Genomic DNA, 16,358 nt, shown 5'->3' on the forward strand with positions numbered 1-16,358 from the left:
ATTCGCTTCCGCATTGGAAATGAATTGTGTCTTGTCCCTGCCTAGTCACTAATCCATCCTTGCCGAGCTCTGTGGGCTCCACCGTGATGTATGGGTTTTATCCATGTTGTCCATCCATTTTTTGAAAGATCATTTTAGGCTATGAATCCAAAATGAAATAAATCCAAAGCTAAAGTTGTCATGCCAAAAGAAAAAGAAACAGTGGGAAGAGAAAATGTCCACCATTGAAACCTTCCTAGAGGTGGCCATGATGTATATATGCCACCCAAACTGTTCATAGGGTTATTACCACTTAGATAAACTATAGGCACAAATATCATACCGATACAAAACTTTTGTCGCCTCAGGCATTCAATCCCCACTATTTGGTGATAGGGTTATTACCACTCAAATAAACTGTTGGCACAAATATCGTATTGATACAAAACTTCTGTCACCCTAGGCATTCAATCACCACTATTTTGTGTGGTATGGCTCACGCAAGTTTTGGATTCACATGAATTTTAGACTCTTGTTCTATTACGGACTTTCAAATTAGATGGATGGAATGGATTTGTCACGTACATCTCTGTGGGCCCCACACAGCCCCAGGCACCAAAATATCTATGTGACATGTCACAGGCAATTCATGGATTAGGTAGCTAAACACAGATAATCTTATCAGAGGATCTGTGGGGCCCACCATGATGTATATGTTTTATCCACCACGTCCATCCATTTTGACAAATGATTTTAGGGCAAGAGCAAAAAATGAGGCAGATTGAAGGCTTAAGTGGACCACACAACATGACATAGTGGAGATTGAAAACCTAACCATTGAAAACTTCTTAGGGGGCTCAGGAGTTTTGGATCAAGCAGATATTTATTGTTTCCCTTCATATAGGTTTATGTGACCATATGAATAGGTTGGATGGAAAATAAACATCACGGTATGTGGATTCAGATGAGGACTAACATGACTTGTGATTGCACCTTGCATATGACATTAGCCACGTAGGCCTTACATCGCATAGCTTTGATATGACTGACAACATTGTATTAAACCCTAATGATGATCTCAGAGATGTATGGTACTAATATGTGGACTTACTGAGCAGGAGTTGCGTACTCAGCATCTGACTCATTCATTCATTCATTCACTATCCACTCGGGCTGGTGGTGCGCAACCAAATCATTATGTGTACCTTCGCAATGGCCAGGATTTCAGTTGGGGCGCGTGACTAACTTGAGATCAGGAGTTTACCACATTGAGTCTAGCTATCCAAATTTAGGTATAGGAATGATTTAGATAGAAGTCCCTTTTAATGAACCCCACAGCTTGCGATACCACGTACTATCATCCGGACTACACACTACAGCCTTGTCATTTCTTTTATATTGCATACTGCATTACATCTTCTGCATATGACATATTGTGATGCCCAGTCACATGTGGGCGGGCACACGTCCGTAGACGCTGATGTGGGTGGGGCCTAGCGGGCCTAAGCGAGCTACCAGTGGTTGGTAGGCTACTGTGCACACAGTATGTGCTGGACCTTGTCCCACATATTCGTGGATTCGTCAGGATTTGCATATTGCATTGCATTCTCAGCATATGACATTTAGTTTATTATGTCTTTATACTTGAACGATTGCACGTTAGCCTTGCCATTGCTTTTCCATCGTATGTCATATAGTAGAAAATGAAATTTGATTATCTTGTTCATGATGATTGGCTATTTTAATGATCCATGGTATAACGCCCCGACTTTTTAGGACCCGAATACACAACTCGTTTCCCAAAAACCCAAGTGTTAACCTTAAAGGATGGTCAGATATAATATTTTTCTTTTATCAGAGTAAGCAGATGAGCATGGAGTGGACAAATCACCATAAAGAAAATTTTCAAATTTCATTTAAAATATACAAGAGCTTACCCATAATGACTTATACAAACCAATGTCTCAGAATTTAAACAAGTACAAGATTGACATGATTCAATACATGAAGAATAACAGAAAACATATAAATATAAGCCGCAAGATCATGCAGCTCCTCCAAGCAAATACAGTCATGCATCCCTGGCGATCGTACCCTGCTCCTCATCAAGTCTGAACATGCATATCACTTAAGCCACCTGTACTACCTGTACAGTTGTATATTTGATGGATGAGTGGCCAACTCAGTATGAATTCCCCTCAAGATTACACACCGCCGCATTAGGTAAGAAATAGTATAAAACATCCAGACAACCAAAACAGAGTAAATGCAGTCTTATTAGATGCATGGATGCATGAATGCAATGATCGACCCGGGTAAAACATCCAGACGGTCTGTACCCCGGGAAAAACATCCAGACGGGCATTGGGGTCGTCACCCAAGAATGAGACTAGTTATCAGCGCAACACACGGCGTAATCGCATAGGCATGAAGATCCAAGTCATCATCATAAGTCGAATGACTAGTCATAAGCGCAACATTCAACATGATCGCAGGGCAAAGTGATCCAAGCCATCGTAATATGTCATGTATACATGATTTGCCAGCCCATTATTAGTCCATTTGCAACCAGCCGATTTAAGAAAGCTCACAGTCACTACGGGAAGCACATGGCCCAGCGTAGGCCGATGGCTTGGGCATAGTGTCCCATTACCACCATCCCCGGCCCATAAGGCTACCATCTTAGGATGTTTAATGGAAACCCGTCGACCAGTGGTCAATCATATTACAGTATATGAGACTTAAAACATCGGACCCATATAGGGAAAACCTCAAAACAAAACCACGTACGGCGAGTATCAAAATATGCCACATAGGGCGAATATCAAAACCATACGATAAAGACCATCCTTGAAAACCATTGGACACAACAACCCTGGATGGTAGGCCCACATCAATGATCCATCTAGACTGCCACTCAATAACCACTAAGTCGAAGGTCCATTGCAATCACCGTCAATCGAGTTACATCCCAAGTATGGGTGTACATTTATAAGTGGGGGTTTCCCACTAATGTACCAGTTTAAAGTCCATAAGCAATCCACAAATAATCCATAAGCATGAACAAATATACAGGATGAACATTAAGCACGTAATATAGCAATTCAATTTCAACAATCAACACATGTGCTTATAGAATGGAGATATCATTCATAAATTAAAATAAAACCATAACTTAAGCTAATGAGAAGATGGAAAGCTCAAGGGGAAGAATCATCACCTTATACTTTGAATCGCCTTCTAGTGTCGCTAAGTGCTTGCGCCCTTAGAATTGTATCTTACCACAAATCATGAACTTGTACAATTAGGTCTCAGTTCTAATCACTACCTAGGGTTGAAGATCATAGCCTAGGGTCATCTTTTAGGGTTTTAATGTGGAATTAGGGTTTTATCCTAAAGTCTAGCCCCAAACTTGGATTTTAGGATTTTATTCTAGAGTTTAGTTCTAGGCTAGATAGTTAGGGTTTGAACCCTAGTTGGTGTATTAGTTACGTTTAAACTTAATAGTTATAAGATAATTATTAGCGTTAGTGTTATACTTCATATTAGCTAACATATTAATAATAATCATTCTGATGATAATTAATATTGTGATCTACCATCTATAATAATATTTAAGAGTGGCAAAAGCAATACACTAGTAATTAGTAATGATATTATTTTATATGTAATAGCTAATATCGGTATAGATAAGTTACTAACAGCTATTCATTCCTGATATTAAATTCCTAATGATGATATGAATGGTAACATGTTGATAGCATTAATGATTGTAAAATTGCCATTAATACTAACGATGTAATTGTTATTAGCTAACATGACAACCCTAACCCTTGTGATAATAATAAATATTATGGTGTACTATTAATGTTAATATTTAGGAGCAGTAAGTGAAATAAAATTATTTACTAATGGTAATTTCATTTAAAATTACTAGTCCTAGCACAAATTATCCATTTAAAGGCTAATCACATATAATGTTAGCAACCTACATAATAAGGGCGTAATCATGATATTAATACAATGAGGCACATCTAATCTAGAAAGAAACATTGACTCATTAAGTCAACTCGGCCGATTTCGATTCAGTTGGAGAGGTTACCTGATGTCGATGCATAGCACTAGGATCGGGACCGGGAGTCTCAACATCGTCGATCTACTGACCGAGTATGGTCCCTGAATAGCACGGGATTCGGGTCAGCCCGACTCAGTGAGTTGACTCGGTTTGAAACTGAGTTGAAGTTCAACCAACCACCCTTCTCTCTTCCTTCCCTTTCCCTTCTTTTCTTCTCTTCTACTCTTCCTAACTCTCTTTTCTTGTTCTTTTCTTCCTTTTTCCCCTACTCTCCTGCTGGAATCTCAACAATAGTAGGACCAAACCCACCAACTCTGTAACTCGGTAGTGAGTCGAGACAGCCCAACTCAATAGTGAGTCAGCTCACTTCCTCATCCCTTCTTCCCCTTTCATCCTCTTTTCTTTTACTGTCTTTCGTTTCTTCTTTTTTCCTTTGTTTTCCTTCAGACCCACACATCAGCAAAACGCTGGACCAAGTCTCACCCTGATTCAGACCCCAGCGAGTTGAGCTCCTCTACTCGACAGCGGCTGTAACACGAACAACCGCATGCACCCCTCTTCTTCTCCATTCTCTTTCTCAATTTCCCTAAGCCTCACCCTCTGCTTTTCTCTCCTTTTCCAGCAGCATGACAACTTTGTTGTGGTTGGGCCAGCGACTCACCTCGGCCCGAGCTGGTGCAGCAACGCACCATCTCCAGATCTCTCTTCAACTCTCCATCTCTTCCTTTCTTTCTACTCTCTCACTTTCCTCTCCTTTTTCCTCCTCTAGGGAACTCCAGCCGCGAATCCGAACATAACTGGAGTCGGAACGGACTCAAACTAAGATGGTTGGTGCAGTGGAATGGCGGGGAAGAAGATGCAATGTTAATGGCAGATTGCAAATGGGGGTTTATTTCTTCGAACCGATTGTTGTAGGTGGTGTGTATGAGCTCAGAGGAGCTTAGAGACATGGATTTTTGAAGCTTCAGGGAGGTTTGGCGGGTGGTTTTGAAGGAAGAAGAAAAATGGCTATTTTCGAGTTGAGGCAAGGGAGTGGGAGAGAGACCCGTTGCAACTCCCATCTCTTGGACTTAAATCGAGCCCTGAACTCCCTCAGGGCCGTCGGATGAGACTGGAAGGCCGGGATTGAATCCCGCTATCCGGTTTTCTGGAAAACAGTTGGCGGAAGGGAGGTTTTGGGCGTCGGTTTCCCACAGAGAACCCTAACTCACGTGAATGGTGAATGGGTGGTTGAGATTGCCCCATTTGGGACGGTCGAGATGAGCCCTTGCTAGCTCACGCGGATCGCCAAGCTGGCGCACGGAAAGCAGTTTCCGTTTTTGGAAACAAGTGTTAGTAGGGGCTGTTTGTGTCAAGAACTGTGCGCACGCACATGTGTTTCCGCGTGCGGGAGAGGTTGGGTTTTGGTCAGGACCTTGCTGTGCACAAGATGGACGGTTCAGATCGTCCATAGTGATGATCATGGTGGGCCATGGTCGGACGGAAACGGACGTTGTCCGTCGGCTGTCTCAAACGAAGAGAGAGAGAGAGAGAGAGAGAGAGAGAGAGAGAGAGTGAACCTCTCTTCTTAAGGAAACGTTTGGTCAAAGGAGCTCTGACCGCTCCTGGTAGTTCAGTGCACGCCCTGCACATTGGTTGAGGTGCACATGCACCTCAGTGTGGGGTCCATCGCGATGTTTATGAGAGATCCACTCTGTCCATGGTCCTCTGTGGGCCCATTTGGGCCATTTGACTGGAGCTGAGGTTAAAGCAAGCTTAGATGGGCCATACGTACTAGTTTCTAGTCCTAATGGTAGATTTTCGTTGATCTATTGGTCGGATCATTCCAAAATTGAACTTCAACGGTTAAAAGGGCTACAAATCAAAGGCTAGATCATGAATATGTAGTCTATTATGTTTTATTATTATTAAATATCATATTATAACATTTTTAATAATATTATTTATTATTATCATTATTATTATTATTTTCTCTTTCACACATGCATGAAATTTTAATCCATGACATGGGTCCCACTCTATAGGTTAGGGTCTTCCTTCTCATGACTCTATGTTATTAAATGTTTAATTATTATTGTAACTACCTATGCATTGTTATTTATTTGTCTCCCTTTTATTTATTTATTTATTATTATTGTTACCATCTTTATTATTAAAATCCTAAATTAAGCTTCTCTGATGACTTGATAATCTATTTTAGAAACGGATGGCTTGATTGGTGTTTATACTATATCAGGTTTACATCCTAACACCCGAGTACTAAAAGTATGGGGTGTTACACATGGTCGCTTGTTGAGTTACATGCCTATTATTGATGTCATGTTCATGATAACCTGTATGGTTATATGACATGCTTGATTGATAACCTACTCACCGATAATAACATGATTGGTTGATAACATGCCTATGGTTGTTTTAGATGTCTTTATGGGAGCGCCCTGATAAGACGTGTTTTACTCCCGGCACGCAGTAGACTCACGAGTTGTGGTTTGCTCATACGTATGACTTACACTTTTCAGGATGCATACAAGAGCTGTTGGAGTTTGCTATTATTCCCTTCATTACTGTTGAGCCGGTGCACCATATCATGTGTGGCATGTCGAACAGGTTCGTCTCTTCGATATACGTTAATACCATGTACAAAATGTGTAACTGCCTAAACAAATTAATTGTTCAAAAAAAAATTCACACCGAAAAATCCTCCTTATAAGATCCGAGGATCGGAATCTGGCATATGGTTGTCAGGAGCCGAGAATGGGATACTATGGAGGCTGTCAGCGTCGGATTCGGAGATCGAAAATTTTGTGAGCCCGGTTTTCGAGTTTGGGGCATGACACCTCTGTTGTTCTGCCCACAAAGGCAATCATATGTAATTATCTTTATTTCTCTGCTTAATTTAAATTTTTTTTGCTGATTGTACTATTCATCTTCCTTGATTAATGAAATCGGCGATTCAGCCTTAATTTTTAATCATATTCATCTATCATCGCATTACTGAGAAACCTATAAATGTTATACTATTGAAAGAAAAGTCCTTAACACAATACAAAAAGGACTCATTTTGAAGGACTAACCCTTTTCTTCTAAACTGGCCGATCACTATAATAATGGTGGTTGAACAATTGATCAACATTCACAGGTCTAATTCTAATCCAACTAGTTTGGCATTTAGGGTCATAAGAGTTCAATCGATTCGAGTCAAGTACAACTCTGGCATGCCTGAGACTATTCCTAATGGCACATGTTTGACCGAATTCAGGTTGTTTGTAAAACGTGCGTATAGATTGAACAACAATGCATAGTAAAATAAAATTTTATCTTCGGATTGCCTCACATCTCAGTAAAAATGTGGGATATCATGGTTGAAAGGGAATACTATCGAACCAACCGTACAAAAAAATAAATAAATACCCATGTCGCATCCCAAGAGCAGAGTCAGGAACCCAGGCTTTATTTTCAGGGCATGACACCTACCTCCTCAACCTCCTTGTTAACTCAAATTATATCCTATGGTTCCTTTGTCTCGTTGTCCATGGTCCTCCGTAAAGGGATTGTCTCGCCCCGCACAAATATATTTTTTATCATCAGTCGTCTATACTTCAAAATTTTCCATTGGTCTTATTTTTGTAAGTTAAATAAGAATTGAAATTGCTCGATAACCTTTATCCTTTCCATCTTGTATTTCAAGACTTCAAGACAAAGGTGATTATTAGTGAAGTGCATGAGTTACATGGTCTATTAATACCTTGAACCAAGAAGCATCGAAGCTACTCTTAATGTTGGAGACATCACACATTTATAGTGGCACGCCCAGTTATGTCATCCTTTTCCTAGATCCTCAAAGAAACCCGTTTCATCTTTGTCAAGTGCAACTTCAATCAATAGTAAAGCTTGTCAGTTAGTAAAGCATAACTGGTTTACCTATTTACAAAGACTTGCTAATTGCAATATTACACCTTTTTTTTCTTTATATATCCATTCAGGTCCCTAATTTGAATAATTTTAGATATTTTATTACGTTTATTGATGATTTTTCTTATAAAACACGTGTTTATGATGCATGATAGGTTAGAAGTATTTAATATATTTTAAAAAAAATTATGCTGAGTTTAAGACTCAATTCAACAAAGAGATTCAATGTTTTCAATCTAACAATGCTTTAGAGTATCTGCCAAACTCATTTCAAGAATACCTTACCTTAGTTCAAATCCAACCTCGTGTGCCTACAAACCACAACATAACGGGATTGCATAAAGGGAAAAAAAAAAAAAAAAAAACCCTTCATCTTTTTAGAGTGACCAGATCTCTTTTAATTTACATGAACATTCCTAAACATTTATGGAGTTTTGTCGTCCTTATAGCTTGTCATCTAATTAACCGGCAACCATCAATTGTCCTTAATAGTCAAATACCTTTTTCGTGTTGTTTCCTAATGCTTCACCATTTCCATTATTAAGCTCGTGTCTTCGGTTACACAACTTTGTCCAAAAAAAAAAAAAGGTCTAAAATTAAATAAGCTACACATGTTTTTAAGTGTGTTTTCATTATCTACTCACACATACAAAAAACTTTATTAGTGCTTTGAGCTAATGATTAATCAACTTTAGACTAGTGTTGATGTAACTTTTTTTGAAGACACTTCTTATTTCTTACCTATTCTAGTGAGAGGGAGTTGGTGCCTGAGAATCATCTTGAGGTTCCTAGACCATTAGTCCTCTTTGTCTCTACTCTTGCTCTAGCATCATATGGTGACAGTCACAGAACATCCAATTCATGTTCTCCACCATCACCCTCAAATGAGGTTCCTGCATCAACACAGTCACCCCCCAAATTTTAACCTACCTATTGGTCTCCAAAAAACCAAATGTTCTTACGCCTCATCTTATATCTGATTTTGTTTCTTATCATCGTCTAGCCCTACCTCTAATACCTATGCTTTGACCATTTCACAGGAGGTGGTCCCTACTTCAAACAATAGTGTGTTGGCTCATCCTAGGTGATGAAGAGCAATAGAAGAAGAGATTGCAGCAATGCATTGTATTGGGACATGGACACTAGTCTCTCTGCCTCCTAGAAAGCACACACTAGTTATCATTGGGTATACACCATCAAACACCAACCTGATGAATCAATTGAATGCTTAAAAGTGAGGCTTGTAAAAAGAGGGCATATCTAAGCCGCGAGGCTAGATTATGAGGAGATATTTTCTCATATTCCCAAACTAAATTTTGTATAGTTTGTGATCTTTGTAGTAGTTGATAGGTCATGGCTATTATATTAGTTGGATGTCGTGAATGCTTCTTCAAGGACAAACTGATTAAGGAAGTCTACATGGAGTAACCTCTTAAGTTTGTTGCATAGGGGGGAGTGGGGAAGTATGCAAACTCCGAAAGGCCATTTACGGACTTAAGCAGTCTCCCAAGGCATGGTTTGAAAAATATTAGTCAAGTTTTGGTAAACTTTTGCCTCCTTAGATGCCAAGTGGATTACCCTGTATTTGTGAAGCCGAGCTATAAAGGAATAATGGCCTTAATAGTCTATATAGATGACTTAATCATTATTCGATAAAGGCATATTGGAAGCCAAAAGTCACATTCCTGAGCAATTTTACACCAAAGATCTTAGATCTCTAAGATAATTCCTAAGGATTGAAGTAGTTGATCAGCCCAAGGATTAACTTGTCTTAAAGGAAATATGCCTAAACCCATTGGAAGAAACTGGGTTAACACGGTGTAAGCCATGTGATACCCCAATGGACCCAATGAGTAAATTGTTCGATAATCAAGGTTAATTATTTTAAAATCCTGAGAGTTATAGAAGGTTGGTTAGCTTATCTACCTGACTCTTACTTGACCAGATATCTCCTTTAGAGTTGCAGTAGTGGGCATGTTTAGGCATGGACTGAGGGTGTAACAATGGGGTATTATTTTATGTATCTTTCATCATTTAAAAAGAGCTCTAAAATAAGAACTTGTTTACAAATCTCATGGACACCTCCAGGTTGATCCTACATTGATGCAAATTAGGCTAGTTCAATCACGGACGAGAACTCTACATCTGCATATTCTACGTTTGTTGGAGAAAACTACGTAATCTAAAAGAATGAGAAATAGATTACAGTAGCTTGATCCAGAATACAGGGCTATGGGTCATACGGTCTACAAACTTTTATGGGTCAAATATCTTCTCCAAGAACTTCAATTATTCAGAGGTGGACTGATGATTATTTAATGTAATAATCCAGCAAGACTCTCATAGCCAATAATCAAATCTTGCATGAAAAAACAAAGCATATAGAAGTAAATTGTCATTTTATTTGAGAAATGATTACATGCAAATAAATTATCACTAAGCATATACCCTCTAAAGCTCGGTAGATATTTTCACTATGACCTCATTCTCAAGGTTTATTCATCAGTAGCAGGATGAGCTTGAGAGAAGAGTGTTGATAATCTTACATTTTTTTTATTAAATGGGCTAGGCATGTGTGAGTTATTGGACTTTGACCATAGAGTGTCTCCTCTCTCTCTCTCTCTCTCTCTCTCAAGCCTCCATCTTCTTTCTCCTAGAAATAATTATTTAATTCTTCCTTCAGGCCTGTACAACAAGTAGCACGGATTTCCTGTGAAAGGCGCAAGGATGCTCGGTGGGGCCCACTGCAATGTTTGTGAGAAATCCATTCCGTCCATCCGTTTTACTGGCTCATTTTAGTACGTGTGACCAAAAATAAGGTGGATATAAAACTCAAGTGGGTCACATGAGAGGGAAATTTGGGGAAAGAAATTCTTACCGTTGAAACCTTCTTGGGCTCCACCTTGATGTTTATATGTTATCCAAACCGTTTAGAAGGTCATTACCAATGGGATGAAGTGAAAACGCCAAAAGGATAGCCTGATACAAAACTTTTATGGCCATAAGAATGCTGCAATGGTGTTCACAGAATGCCTACTGTTTCCTCTTTTGTGGCCCATTTGAGTGTTGAAAACACCTCATTTTTGGTCTCACGTCTAAAATGAGCCCGTAAAACGGATGGACGGGGTGGATTTCTCACAAACATCTCTGTGGACCCCACCCAGCATCCTTGCGCAGGAAATCCGTGTCTGGCACCTGCAGGGTATCACTTCTCGGAAAAAAGGGTTCCAAACCCGTTAGTTCTACTTCATGCTAATTCATACCAGCCCACCAGGATTTACATAATTTTTTATTTTTTTTTGGAGAATTTATCACATACCGTTGGAAATTGGATAAACTGTCGCCAGCACTATCTTTCCCGCCAACATGCCATTTGTGAAGGACATCCCTACCATGCAAATGGTAAGTGCAACCATAAAGATCAACTGGAACCAAAATCAGGAATGTTTGCTTATCAGGTGGGCCACACCATTGGAATCAATGGACACGCAGTGGTCTGACTAAATATATAGGTGTGGCCCACATGAATCAGCTGACCTTCCTGATTGTGATCTCTTGGGGCCAACCATTTGCATGGTAAATACGTCCTATACAAGTCGCATATTGGCAGGAAAGATGTGGTACGTAATCCTTTCTCTTCTTTTGGTGAACTTCCTTGTTTTCGTAGTAGACCGTACCCTTCGAGAATATGTACGGTGGTTCATGCACTAAAGATTCCATACAGGAAGATCTTAACCCTTCAATTAGTGGCCAGAGAAGAGACAGCTAAGAAGACACTACAATGCTCAACTTTCAACGGAAAATGGTCAAAGTTTCCATGGGTAGGATCTTCCAATCCTGGGGAATTTCGGTGGCTGGAATTGACAGTGCAACCCACTGCATGATAATTTTGAGGATTTTTACCAAAATGGCCTAACATTTGGTAAAAACAATTAGCACCGCTTTGAATTTTATTTTAGCCTGTAGATGCTTTTTACCAAAAGCGCCGTAACAATTTGGTGGCCCCATGGACTTTACTCAGTACGCAAAACTTCATTGCATGAGAAGTTTCCCAGGGGACCAATGCATGACGTTGTAACTCGTGAAGATGGGGTCCATCGGAAGGCAGATCCAATCCGTTGATATTGTTCATGGCCCACCATTTCTTAAAAAATAATAAAATAATAAAAACATTAACTTCAGATGTGTCCACAACGATTAAAAAAATCGCAATGGTGGCCGTTCATTACCAACTACTTCATTGTGGTCCACCTGATCGGCAGATGTGTCCCATTATTCGGATGATGGCCTTCCACAAAATTCTGACGAGAATGATAGAGTGGATTTGACTCAAAGTGCACGATGAGACCCATACACGGTGTGCAGAGTGGTGTTATGCAGGACCAAAACCAACTGCGGACTCTATTTGCATTAACCTCTAGTTCCCTCTTCCTTTTGAACCTTCTTCTGTGGGCCCCCACCACCACCCTCATCAGGTAACTTTTTCCAGCGTGTGAAGTCTAGCATCATCTTCTTCCGTGTTCAAGCACTTGGAAAATGGTAGTACATGGCTTTGCTAGCTTTTGAGCTTAGTTGCACCTCATGGACCATTAGCTTGTTTATGGACTTATGAAGAGGATTTCTACTGGGGGGTGGGTGAGCAGTTGGTTTTTCCACCTTCGTTACCTCCGATGGCTAACCTCAGGTTTGCCGAAAATAGAGACTGTCTTCTGAAACCGCCCCATCCTGAGGTTAAGGCGATGGGAGGTTAAAGCTTCACTTACACCAAACCACTAAATTGCGTGCCCAACAAGATTTCCTTTGCCTTGACCGTGCATTTAGCAAGCCATTTAAGATTAAATAGGGAAGTACTTCACAAAGTCCCCCAGCTAGCAGTTTAAGGACATGCCTAGGTCCCTAGGGAAGTACTTCACTTACACCTAACTACTAAATGGCATGCTAGGGATTTCTACATACTTGGGAAGTATAAGATCATAAATGATCTAGAATATCTAAAGAGACTAAACACTTTCCTATGTAATTAATACCCTAGGAAGACTAAAGGTTATAAGAAAATAAAAATGAGTTAAAATTTTCCTATGTATTACATTAATACATTTGAAAGACTAAAAGACGCTCATTAATGCCTTTAGAATACTAAAAGTGGCTTCCAGTGAAATTCTAGATATTATTGTATTTTTATTATTATTTTTTTTAATTGATTTTTCAAATTTACTTCTAACAAAGTATTCTTCATCGAGTCTTTGAACGCAAGTTGCGCCCGAGGGCACGCCTGCCTAGGCATCACGCACCTTGCAAAAAAAAAAAAAAAACAAACAAACAAAGTATTCTTCAAGTCAACCCATCCTGGCTGAACATTAAGTCAAGTTTTGGGATTTTATGAATTATGATTGGCAGGACACCCAAATGCTTCCTTGTTATTGAATTGTGGATTGAAAAATGAAAGAGCAGAAGAATATATTAGTAAGCACTTAATCAGTTTCTTCCCTCAAAAGAAAAAATTTCAAAACCTGGGGATCCTCATAGCCAAAGGCACCAAGCAGCTCAAAACAATCTGCAACGGCAAAACATCAAAACCCTCTTCGTGCAATTCTTCATGTAATTCATCATTGATACAATCTGACCTATTCAGCCTGTTCCCAACCACCTAATCTGTCTTGTGGATCATAGTTTGAAAAAAGCCTAAATTCATTTCCGAGCTTGCTAGAGTGCCGAGGCCTAAAACCGCATGGATACAAGTTCAGCAGCTCCGCAGCTAACTGTTTCTGCACCTCCCCTATATAAAATGATAGATAAACCAGTTTAAAGGCATTAATTCATAACAGATTTCGATTAAACTATCCAAATAAACATTGTAAAATCATCTGAATTGCAATACGAATCCTACTGTTTGATTTAAATCCCATCAAGGATCATTAGACTTTTCTCCTAGAAATTTGGTGTTGGCTATTATGGCAGACAGCCAAAAGTATTACAATCAGCTGACCACCAGGCATCATCATTCCTCTTTTACCAGGCCCTCGGAGCCAGCGATGGCAGAGGCTCAGTTTGACACAGCTCACATGTAACAAGGTCCCACCTAATATCAGTGCTCAGAGTATTGTTATGGTTACATGTATCATGTATCTATATCATTGATAATATAGTAGACACTAGGGAATGCATCGTTGTTCAAGAAAACATATGGGAAACATTGGGAACAAGGAAGTTTTTAATGAAACTTCAGCAGATGTTAAACGACACATTCACACTCTTTTAGGATTCAAAATAATAATAATAATAATTTTAAAAAAACGATTATACATAATAGGTTTTCTTTTTATAGGGGCCTAAACCATGCACTGTCTGACAAAAGCGGTCCAATTACATCCTAAAACACAATATATCATACAATGCAAATAATAAAACACAAATCCCTAGCAAAAGTTTTCAGAGAAAATAGGTTTTTTGTGAATTTTTGGTGAATTTCCCAAATTATTTGGAAGGAAACCGACGCAAGTGCAATATCATTGATACATATCGATATGTGTGATGTGTTAACGATATCAGAAACTTATGACAACGATATTTTTAGAATATTGCAATGTATCGATATATCACTGATACATATATCGCAATATATTGACCAATATTGGGAAGCTTCCCAACTACAACTCAGTTTTGTACCGGCACTGTGCAATATCAATGGTATCAATCAATACTTCGATATTGCAATACTATCGATATTGCAATCACTAAGTGTGAATCAATAGATTGGGCCCTTTTTCTCTAAGTATTTCAATGTTTTCATAATTTTTTATTTTATTAAAAATTTAAAAAAACAATGTAAAAAGCTAATGATGTGATTGAGGATTTTGCCTTGTTGCCAGTTCTCATCAATAATGTTGGTCCTCTCAATGATAAATGGTGATGAAAGTTTGAGCCCTCAAGGGATTATATGGTCAAGTCTGGCTCTTGCCAGCACCTGTTGTCGTGCCTCAATGGTAGACTCTCTAGACTTTCAACACGAGGTCACAGGTTTGAGCATCCCTTGTGGTGCGAGTGCGCAGGACTGTATGGGGGGTTGTATTTTTGGTGTTGCAAAATAAATAAATAATCATTTTAAATGGTTTGAAAATTCCCTCCAAAACTATTTTAAAAGGCAACAAAGGCTTTTGTCTTGTAGTGATGTGGGTTTAGTCCCACATCGGATAGGCAAGTGGAAAACTTTGAGTTTATAAAAGGAGAAATTTGGATAAGGCTTAGGCCCCTTTCAAGAGGGGAGGGGGCTATGCCAACAGCCCCAACCTATGCCATGAACCACACATGCACGTCGGGCCGGCCCGTGGCACAGTGCGGTTTGGTGTGGTGTGCTGTGGTGCATGTGCAAACACAAGTATACTTGCCAAAGCCTAAACATTTTTGTTGCCTTTTTGAAATTCCAGTTTTCTTTTTACAATGATTGACTAGAACGGTCATTTGTTTTGAATTTTTTAACATAGCTAAAAACCCAATAAATGTCTTCTTTGAAAAACCCAACAACAATTTCTAGTGATAGGGGTGCTTAGACACCCATTCAAGGCAACCTTTGAAGTCTATATAAGGGACTTCTCTGGTTCCGAATTTCACAATCAATTCATTCGGTTCTCTTTTGCACTCAGAATTTCTGCAGCAAACTCTGTCTTTTTTGTTCATTTGGTTTTGTCTTCGGGTTAATCACACAATTTTTGGTTCGGGTCTTCATACATCAAGTGCGTCAATGTGTCAAAACAACATTCGAAAGTATCCTGGAGGTTGATTGTCCGGTGTTCCTGTTGCACTACAGACAGTGTCCAAAGGAGGGCAAATCAACTTCAAACCGAGTGACTTTCGTCACGCCTTCAATTCAATAAGTCCCTCTTGATTCTCTTATTCTAGTTTTTATTTTCTGTTTCAATTTTCTTTTACAATTTTTTTAATTTGAAATTCCATAATTACGGATGTACATATCCAAAATTCCAACATGGGGTAGGTGGGTGTGAGTGCGTGCGTGTGTGTGGGTGAGATGTGTATGTGTGTGGGTGGGTATGTGTGTGTGTGTGTGTGTGTGAAAAGAAAAAAAAATCTGGCTCTTGCTTCCTGTGGGGTTGTGTTGTGGGGAAGAATGGAGCTTTCAGCCACCATATGGCAATTGCCAAGTCCCCCAAGGGTCGCCATTTTGGCTGGTTAGTGGAAAATGATAATAAGAAATGGTTGTATTATGTATTCTGAAGAATGAGGAGTCAGTAAATCGCCCTATTCATCCATTGTGAGTTAGTTACATTGATTCAGAAAAAGTTTTCGACCCTTTTCAATATCAAGTGTGGTCATGCCAGGCTCAACCAGTCACTTGTTCCACACTTGGAACTGGGAGTCAAAGGGCAAAAGAAAGATA

General features: G+C 39.4%; 1 protein-coding gene across 1 annotated transcript in view; it reads right to left on the reverse strand.

Moving 5' to 3' along the window:
• Nucleotides 1–13,398: 13,398 nt before the first annotated feature.
• LOC131232441 (uncharacterized) overlaps nt 13,399–16,358 on the reverse strand; it is a 32,328-nt gene continuing 29,368 nt past the window's right edge. Inside the window, exon 4 of the mRNA XM_058228666.1 lies at nt 13,399–13,742. Within this exon, the coding sequence (XP_058084649.1) occupies nt 13,591–13,742 (152 nt within the window). The 3' untranslated portion in view covers nt 13,399–13,590. The remainder of the gene's footprint in view (nt 13,743–16,358) is intronic.

This window comes from Magnolia sinica, chromosome 18, assembly GCF_029962835.1.
Source record: "Magnolia sinica isolate HGM2019 chromosome 18, MsV1, whole genome shotgun sequence".
NCBI lineage: Eukaryota > Viridiplantae > Streptophyta > Magnoliopsida > Magnoliales > Magnoliaceae > Magnolia > Magnolia sinica.